General features: G+C 37.7%; 1 protein-coding gene across 1 annotated transcript; it reads right to left on the bottom strand.

Annotated features, from left to right (window-relative positions):
* Nucleotides 1-10,146: 10,146 nt before the first annotated feature.
* On the bottom strand, nt 10,147-10,302 carry LOC116887807 (small nuclear ribonucleoprotein G-like). The gene has a single exon (XM_032889332.1). It carries the CDS (start codon nt 10,300-10,302, stop codon nt 10,147-10,149), a length of 156 nt encoding a protein of 51 aa, XP_032745223.1.
* Between the last annotated feature and the right edge of the window lie 207 nt (nt 10,303-10,509).

The raw sequence follows: 10,509 nt of genomic DNA, 5'->3' as shown, positions 1-10,509 counted from the left end.
GAATTTCCAGCAGTTCTTTCATAGACTGTGAGACCAATGCTATTTATCTCCCAACATGCTAAGAAGTAGAGAGCAAAGATAAAATCGGGCCCAGATAATACCTTCAAAAGTCTACTTCCAGTGATCTATGTCCGTCAGCTTGATCCCGCTTCCTACAGGCTCCATATCCTCCCAAATAGTACCAGCAGCTGAGAAATACATATTCAAACCACAAGCTAGTAGAGAACATTTATAATTCAAAGAGTAGTACGGACTTGTAAAAGAAAATCATAATCATTCAGAGTCCCTTCAAGTATGCAGAGGCAGCTCAAGTATTTGTCTTGACTCCCGGCTTGTGGCACTACTGAGTTGTAACTTGACTGTGAACACATAGTCCATTGATGAAGTCATAGCTGAAAGAACTATTAGGAGGTGGGGCTTACTTGGTGGAATTAGGTCACCGTGGAGATGTCTTTGAAGACTATACCTTGTCTCTGTATCCCATCTCTCTCTGTCTCTTTCTGGTTCCTAATTGACAAAAGGCAACTTTCCTCTCTGGTGGTCTTCCATCATGATGTCTGCCTACTAAAGGCTTTGAAGTAAGGGAATAGTGAACTGAAACCCCTGAAGCCTTGAACCCAAATCATCCTTTATGTTAATTTTACCAGGTACTGAGTCACAGTGGAAAAACAAACCACCACAAAACAAAACCCTAATAGAGAGAATGAGTACATGTATAACATGAAGATAGCAACCCTTCTCTCTTTTTCTTATCCACTTTAATTTATCTCCCATTGATTCTCTTGCATTTGCCATTCGCCTGCTATTTATGAGCTTCAGAAATATTGATATATGTCTCATCCTGGAACTGATGGGTTAAAAATATATCTCATTACTGGATTTTGAGCTTTTGAGAAGAAACATGCCCATTTTAGTCCTCACATCAGCACTTGCATACAGCTTCTGCTCAGTATATACTGACTGATAGGGTGAATGATGTCTACGCGACAAACTTTCTGAAATTAAAACAAGAACATCTACTTAAAGTGATACTGGTGAATAGAACTTTAGGAAAATCTGTTTGACAATACTTGACCCTTCTGGAAACCCTATAATTGAAAAGACATGCTTATGAAAAATACTGATAAAAGGTGTATCCCTCCTTTCGGATCACATAATGAGGACCTCCTTGGAGAAAGTGAAATGACGTTACCCGCTGAGTGAATTATATGTTTGCCATTGAAATCATCTAACTCTGCAAAAACTAGAAACACGGAAGCAAACATGCCAGCCATTTCCTCCCTGGAAATCCTTGGTCGAAATTATACATAGTGAGAGTCTGAAATGAACCGTTAGCAGCTACTGGAGCAGAAATGTATCGATCAGGAGTTTTGTTTTCAAAGATACCATCTACTTGATAACAGCACCAAGAACCTGAGTCCTTTGCAGACCCACCCCAAATCCAGCTGGACATAACCATGTAAAGAATCACGAAGTTTTACAAAATAAAAAATGTGTATTTGGGGGAACAAATACTAGGGTTTTCAAGGTTTGTTTTCTGCACATTATAGCAAGCGATCATAATGAGGAACAGTGTTTGTTCCTAAAAGAAATCCTAAGCCCAGTTCTTCAAAAATAAGAATGAAATTTTGTTTGTTCATGAAAGACACTGTGAAAATTTTTTTTATTGTCTTAGTTTTCTAGTTAGATGAAGTTGAATAAAAACACTGATGTTAGACAGAATTAAACCCTCTCAATTATTTTGATTTCTTTTCCAGCTTTACTGAGGTTAAGTGAAAAAATATGTATATATTTAATGTATATAACATTTTTAAGGTCTCATCATTTATTTGTTAGTCTTAAGGCCTTCATCTTTGCTGGACTTAAAATTAGAAGCTCTCGGGCACATTAGCCTACATCTCTTAGCATGTGATCCTGGTGTTTCTCTTTGGTTTCCTTCACTCCCTTGGCCAAAAGTTTAGCAGCCTCTTGTTTTTCCTAATACATAGGTTCTTCAGTATTTGTGCTGCAGAACATGTGAGATAAAAAGATGCTGAATCTTATTGATTTCTGGAGTAGCTATATTAATTTATTCCCCAACCATGTATCAGATCCCACCCCAATCATTGCCACAAATTTCTTTGTTTTCTTGATATCGTCTTTCTGAGTGGGTAGATATGGAATCTCAATGTAGTTTTGATTTGCATTTCCCTGATGAATAGAGATGTTGAACATTTCTTTTTCATATATTTATTGGTAATTTGTACTTGAAAAGTAATCATTTGCTCATTGAATTACTTATTTGGATACATATAAAATATATTGATATGCATGCAATATATTTTTGATATGTACATATCAAAATATATTTTAGGTACACATAACAAAATATAATTTATATTTTAGCTTCTTGTATATTTTGAATAGCCATCATTTTAAAAATAAATTGCTGGCAAAGATTTTCTCTGATTGTACTTTTTCCCTCTTAATTTTTCAGATAGGATTTTGCTTTGTAGCTGAGAGTAGATTTGAAGTAGTGACCTTCTCGCTTTAGCTTCTTGAGTACTGGGGTTACAGTCATAGTAGGATTACACTTGTTCACTAGTAGGTACAGCTCCTCAAGCTGTTTTGAATATCACAGCTTTGTAATATAATTTGAAATCTAGATTGCCCTGCTTCCAGCTTTTAGATAGTCAAAGTTGTTTTAGGTAGCACTTGCCTTCTTTATAAAATTCTTTGTTCTTCATAAAATTTAGATATACTTTTGTATTTCAGTGAAAAATGTCATTTAACTTATAGGTCATCTCTCTTCCACTAGAACTCTTTTTCCGTACAATCTATCTCCTACTTTCATGTCTTATTTTGATGTGTATCCTACTGAGTTTAGTAAGAGTTACTTGCTCAAATTGGGTGAGAAGTTATTTAGTGGAGCAAAGGCAATTTATCCGTGGCTCCCTACTAAAGAAATTGACACCCTCTTACCAAGAGCTATTCATTGTCAATAGTCCCTTTGGGAAAGAAGGGACCTCATGGCATCCTTCCCCATCCATAATGAAATAAATATCAATGGTCTCAATCATGTGCAGGTCTTGTAAAAGTAACCACAGTACATAAACATCAATGTGGTTATGTTCTTCTCTCAACTGTTTCCTTTGATGTACAGAAACTCTTCAGATTTCATATCTGTCTGATTTTGCTGTTGATTCTGGTCACTGGAGGTCTTATTCAGAAAATGTTTGTTCATTCCAATGTCTTGGAACATTTAACCCATTTTCTTCTAGTAATATCAATTTCACATTTCATATTTAAGTCTTTAATCCATTGTGAGTTTCTTTTTATATATAGTGAAAGGTCAGGATCTAGTCTCCATCTTCTGAGCATAGGCATATACATTCCACACCCTTGTTTACTAAACAGACTATCTTGCTGCCAGTGCATTATTGAAATCTGTTGTGAGCTTAATCATTTATACTGTGGCTAAATTATTAAATTATTAAATTATGGCTGTAATTTATCTGTAGAGCTGTATAATTCTTACCTGTATGTAATCTGTGTCCCATTCTTTCCTTCTGGGATTCCAAATACATTTATATGATATATGGTAGTCCTATTTGCTTGAGGTCGTAAGATCAGAGATAAACAAATTATTGCCTGGAGGTCAAATCTGGCATGGTTTTCCAGGGTCCTCAAGCTAAGAATTGTTTTCACAATTTTAAAAGAGTGTAAAGTGAAACAAAACAAAAACAAAAACAGACAGGAGTAGTGAACAGCAGAGATTTCATATGGGCTACAAAACCTGAAATGCTTTGTTTGCCACAGAAAAGCTTAATTTTCTCTTTTAGAAATTGGAATTGGGGCTGATAATGAGAGCAGAATATGAAGAGAGAATTTGCTGGACAGGACGGGAGCCAATGCCAATATGAGTAAAACTCTGCCCTTATAAACTCACTCTTCCTTCATGATCCTTAAACAAAGGTATCTGACAGTGACTGTCAACAGTCTGACGTTCTTCAAAGGTCAGAGAACCTTCCATTTTCTGACCACCTTTGTTTGCATTCAGCTTTTTCAAATGGTAATTATGTTTATATATTGCTGAGGGTTTGTAATTGTTTTCATTCCAGAAATTGACAAACATGTTTTATAAAGTAGAATATAAACTCAGAGACAAGGAGTGATGGAATAGGAAACTCCATGGTCCTAGTCAGTTTGTTCTCCTGGGTATGTTAGCATTAAATGTGTCCTAATTTGTTGTTGTTGTTGTTGTTGCTGCTGTTACCTTGTTGACATAAACTAGAGTTATATGAGGAGAGGAAGCTCAAGTAAGAAAATGCTTCCATTTAGATTTCAGGGCATTTTTCTTTTATTCTTTTTTTATTAACATTTTATTGATTTGTGTGTGTGTGTGTGTGTGTGTGTGTGTGTGTGTGTGTGTGTGTGTGTGTGTGTGTGTGTCTATTTTATATCGTGCACCCCAGTCCCACTCATCTTCTCATCACCTCATATCTATTTATCCTTCACCCTTGCAACCTCTCCCTCAAAATAGAAATCATACAAACTAACAAACAAAAAATAAAGCATAGAAAGCATCTCATCATGAAAGCTATAGTATAGCGAGTCTCACAGTATATATCCCTCTGTGCTTTTCTATCACACATCTTTACTTGCAAATGTTCATTGTAATGAGTCGTTGATCTGGTTCAAGATTTCTGGCTTCTGCGGAAACCATCCTATCCTATCCTCATCAGGTCTCCTCCTGGTTATTCTGCTGTTTCTCTGTGTCATGGAGATCTTGCAGCTTTGGATCAGCAGGACTGGCCCTTTCACAAATCCCAACCATTCCGCAATTGATACAGATTTTGGTGTGAGCCAAGTCAGAGCCCTAAATCTGGTAGGTGAGCTTGTCAGAGCTCCAGCACTCCCTATCTCTCCGCCACTGTCCTGCTAGGCCACCCAATGCCACCATCGGCAGGTAGGTAGGGTAATTTCTCCTGCTCGCATGCCTTTAGAGCCTGCTCATTCACACTCAGGCTTCCAAAGCCAGCTTCCTTGTACTGCTCAGTCAAGGTGTTGGGCCCACTTTCCCAAGTGCTGCACCCTGTGAGGGGCTGGGACAGCTCTCTTGCTCTCACAGCCTCTTGGCTGGCTCACTGTGCCTCTGCCATCAGGGCCAATTCCACTGTGTTGCCCAGGCAAGGTTCATGGCCTGCTTTCTCTCTCTCAAGTGCTACAGCCAGTGAGGAGGCAGGGGCAGCTTTCCTGCTCTCATGCCCTTGGAGACCGCTCTCCTGACTCAGACCACCTCACAGAAGATGAGTGGCAGGACCCGCCCTCCCTTACTCTCACCATCGGGGCCAGCTCACCTGCATACCCACCACAAGTGCCAGTTCTGCTGTACTGTCCAGTTAAAGTGCAGAGCCCTCTCTCTTGAGTGTTGTGGCTGGGGTTGGGGGGTGGGGAGGCAGAAATAGCTCTCCCATAATCCCCAGGATCCTGCCCTCTTTGAGTTCCTTCCCTGAATTCCTTCAATGATGAAGTGTGTATGGCTCAAGATATATAAGATGAAACAAATCATTTTCTCCTCAAGTTGCTTTGGGTCATGGTGTTTGTCTCAGCAATAGAAACTCTACTTCCAATACCTTACCTAATAGAGCAGCAAGAAAACCATCACATTCATTAGGGAACAAAGTCACAGTTAGAATAGATTTCAGAGGATATATACATTATAACATCCTTGAGAAGTGGGCATTCAGACTCTGATTAATTTATAAGCTTACTGAGCTTCATAGTTTTGACAGATTTTGTATATCAATTTTTTTCTAAGTAGTTCTCCCATGTTATGCATTGGCTGGGGTGATTAGACTTAAGATATAGGAATTGCAGAGCAGAGCGTCAAAGCCAGTTTTCTCATACCTCTGCTGAGAGTTATCTCAGTTCCAGCTTTTGGAGAATGGATAGCCCTTTGCTTTATAACTGAGCTATCTCTTCTTTAAAGCAAAGGGTAAGTGGTATCCAGGAATAAATGCTCCTGCTTGAAAGCTGTTCTAAGATCTGAGCTAAACCCCTCTAGGTAAACTTTGGAAAGAAAAATCAGCTTATACTAGATGCCCAGAAAGGGCAACAGACACTCTTCCATGTCTCATTCTTTTTTGATTTTACAGGGGCTGTAATGTTTTGTGACATGAGAGATCACAAAGGTAGCCACTGGCAAAGCATTCTATAGCAAGCTTATTTAAATATGGCAAATGCACTTCAAAAGATGTTTTCCAGATCTCTCTGATCTTCCTGTAGAATCAACGGAACATTTATTATTATAACATTATTCAAATGAAAATAATTATTTCTAACATAAGCTAGATATCTTTTAGTCACCTGATAACATATGAGCTTGTAGGCATTTCTCTCTACCTATAACAGTGCATGTACTCCAGTGGGAAAACACCCATTAAGTAGTAACTTGTAGGCCTTATTTCATGCCATTGCTTGTATTTTCATTTTCCAGATAAATAAAAACTACATCTTAATATTTGTTCTCTAATTTTATTACAAGGTACAAGAAAGTCGTTAGTCACATAAAGATTTACAACTTGAAAATAAAGTTTGCAGCTAAGGCAATTTATCACCCACAAGAATTTGAGAGAAGAATGCACACTATTTTCATCTGTGTTAATTACTGTGCTATCTTCTTCTCACTTTCATTTACGTGCCTGAAAGATTTGTTTGTCCACAATCCCTTTTTTTTTTGGATCTACAAATAATATATCTCCAAGATGTCTGGGTCTAAGTTTCTCAAGGTAGAAATTCAAAGACAAAAGAAAGTCTTTGATTAAAAAGAAAACATCTGATTCATGTTTGTGGGCAGGGGAGATTTAATGTAACCATAGTTCCTAGATTTTGAATAGCCTAAATGTACACTAACTAGGCTAGGACAGAGAAAAATGTTGTAATCATTTCTGTCCATAATATGAGGGTGAGGAGGAAGGGAGGAGAGATTTATTTCTTGCTAAATACCATATTTGAGGAATGAATGTTAAAAAAAATCTTGAAATTATTTAACTAAAATTGAATGTAGGAGAAAATCATATTTGCTTGAATCTAATATGAGTAAGAGCAATGGTCCTCTCATTAGTGCTAACTGTGAAATTCATGCAAGGCTCAATAAATGAAAGAATGTTAGTACTTTTCTAGCCATCAAATCATTCTTCCTAGTGCTACCCTAATGTACTGGCTCCTGAACCAACTGTTCTTTCTCAATACAGATACAATTATTTCAACAAAATACATTGAGAACATCTTCTTAAATTTGACTCTGATCAATTTCTCACTGATTTACTTTCATTGTGAGAGCCCTGCAAGAAGGTTTTCAGCCAATTTCTTTGTATGTAAAGTCTGAGGAGCTGCAGTAGAGATTGTTTCCTTGGGGTTCCGAGGCCTTACTCCCCCGCCTCGCTCTAATATCTTTAGAGATACTCTACTAGTTAGACTCATTGATCTTGTCTCCAGATCATACTGCAGTAAACAGGAAGGGAGACTGTTGTAGTACCATGAAGTTTCCTTCCAAGCATTTTCTTTTAAATTTTATCTTTCTTGGCTATTTTATGTATTTACATTTCAGATGTTGTCCCCTTTCACCCCCCTCTCCCATCCCTCCTCTCCGTCTCCCCCTGCTTCTATGACTTCTAAGCTTTTTTAATTTGGTAGAGATAGTTACTTTTCATGCAACCCCTATGTAATTGATGCCCAGGGATTGAGAGTCATAGTTATTGGTCACATGTACACTGATTCAAAGTTCTGCTAATTCTCAAAGGAATATTTGCGGAGAATTGCCACGAACTATCAGAACTCCATTAACACATCATCAGTGACAGCTAAACTCTATACTTGTAAACACTACCACCCCCAAATACTCATCACCCTCTGAGTCACTGCCTACTGAACATTATTCAAATACCCTAATTTACACTGATCATGTTGGGCACATGCTAAGTAATCTAGTGTACTTAGGGAAGTGTACTTCTTTCTCCCCATTACATAGACATATGTAATATATATATACATATATATCATACATACATATACAACATATATACGCATCATCATCATCATCATCATTCTTGAACTGTAGGGTTTAAGAGAGCAGACATATTTCCTCCTTATTAGAAAAGAAAAAGTTTCTTTATTTGACATCCAACTGTGTAGCTATGGTACAGCCTTCCTTAATGAAAAGAATGTTGATTTTAGCCATTTTAATGACTGATTTAAGCTGAATAGCCTTCTGATATGTGCCATTCATTGACTGGCTGCCACTGAAAATAGATAGAGATGAACAATAAGCATACCTTAGTATTATGTTGAAGGCCTTTATGCACATGCAATTAGTGGTTCTTATATGGTATTATTAACATATAAAGCTCTTAGTGTCTATTTTCTTTCTCAACTATATGGAGCATTAGAAAAAAAAAACCCAACATTTTATATACCAGGCAGACATTGAAACTATAGCAGTAGATTTCTTTCTTCTTTCTCTTTAAATTGCTATGTATGTCATTCATCTATAAGAAAAATCTGCCTGCTAAAATCTATTCTTGTTGTCAATAAATACTTTTCCTAGTTTTCTCACTAATGTGGCTAATTCAATGATGTATAATGAAAATAATACTGGATTAAAAATAAAGCAAGATTTAGTGACTGGATGTGAACATAAAATTCATTCCCCATCCTCCATTTGAAAGACGATTCAGTTCATGCTTTTAGGATCTCCAAGTCACATAGTGTATATTGCTTTCAGTCAGATATATAAACAAAATGTTCAGTGTTGTTGTAAAATTATATTAAATATATGGCATCTTTTACCCCCACTAGGTCCGGCACCACAGTGCCCCAAGAGATATCTTGTCTGTGCGTCCAGTGTCTCTGCTGCCAAACACTCCCCTGCCCTCAATTCGCCACAAGAAAGAACTCACGACACAGACACAATAATCTCTGATCCCATTGATAAGATAAAATTGCCCACCTAAACATACAAAGCCCTGTAAAAATCCATCCCTTAAGAACATTCATAACAACATGTAAATACACAGATTGGAATCTTAACATCGACCTCCATGTTCTCTCCATGACTACTCTGCAGTCTCCTCCAGTGACCTCTCCCTTCCATTCCAGTCTCCTCCTCTTCCCTCAAACTTTTCTCCTGCCCATCCTTCCTTCTCGTCCCATGACAGTCCTCATTCTATCTTGTACCCACTCTCACCTGGATGACATCCTACAGTTCAGTATCACAATTTTAAAAATAACTGAATGCATTCACATCAAGAAACTGGGATTAAGTATATATACTAATGCAAAGCACGCCCATGAAGACAGAACACATGAAACCTGAGGAGAAAATTCATACATGTCCCTCCAACACAGCAACGCACATAGATTCTTACATGTTATACATACATATACTATGATATCACCATGGGTTCACTGAGAGTGGAAGGGCTGTGGTTATGATTGACTTTTGTTTCTCAATGAACAACTATGAATATGTAGGTGAACAATTTTGGCTGTATTCAGCTGGTTTTGCAGATATGGACCCCATGGAGCAAATCTTTGTGGCAGCTCTTATTTATGTTAGTCGTCAGATGCTGAGTTGTCTATCATTTGGTCAGCTGTTTGATTCCTGGTTAGTTGTCTAGTCCTGGTTAAATTGTCCACTGAGATGAGGTTTGGTATTTTTCATTCATTGGTGCTTTTCAAGCAACTGTGGCTTCTTTGATTTAAAAAATATTAGGAGTCCCATTAGTGTATTTTCATAAATGTTTATCATTGTGCATTGCTCATATTTGCCCCAATGACCCTCTTTTGACTCCTCTCCCCCTTCCACTGGTCCTCTTCCTTTGCAAAAGTAATGTGTGTGTGTGTGTGTGTGTGTGTGTGTGTGTGTTCCACATATGAGAGAAAACATGTAATATTTGTCTCTTTTCATCTTACCTCATATTGTTCCTTCTTCTCCCACATATCAGATCCCTCTCTCCCCTAAAATAGCTCCACTTGTACTTTTTTTTTTTGATATCACAAAAGTTTATTTAGCAAAAAGTTTCATATGAAAATGTACATGACCTAATTCTACATCACAATTAAGTATAATTTGGGGAGGGATGTGGACACACTGCTGAACACTGGCTAGACTCTTTCCAAGGCTTCTAACATGATGATGCTGTTTCCTCGGATGACCACCACTCCGCTGTTGTTCTGTTGCCCACGTCTGCCACCATTTAACTTCAATGACAACTTCTTGTCCATAAACTTTTTCAGTTCGGGAGGGTGGGCTTTGCTCATGGCGACTCTTCAGTGAGCTCAACACAACGGCGAAGGAGTCCCACTTGTACTTTCATCTCAGATAAAGACATAGATTCTCTGTGAAACAAATCAGTGGAACATTTTCATTTCCAAAAATTGAAAACATCTGCCTAGTAAACATGTTTCTCCTTTCTCCTTTCTCCAGCCCCAGACAACTGCTATTCTACATGTTTTATTTATTTAGAT

The sequence above is a fragment of the Rattus rattus genome, chromosome X, assembly GCF_011064425.1.
Source record: "Rattus rattus isolate New Zealand chromosome X, Rrattus_CSIRO_v1, whole genome shotgun sequence".
Taxonomy (NCBI): Eukaryota; Metazoa; Chordata; class Mammalia; order Rodentia; family Muridae; genus Rattus; species Rattus rattus.
This window is presented reverse-complemented; position numbering and strand designations above follow the sequence as displayed.

Coding starts and splice junctions, on each gene's coding strand:
- LOC116887807 (XM_032889332.1), bottom strand. CDS start 10,302: ATGAGCAAAGCCCACCCTCCCGAACTGAAAAAGTTTATGGACAAGAAG.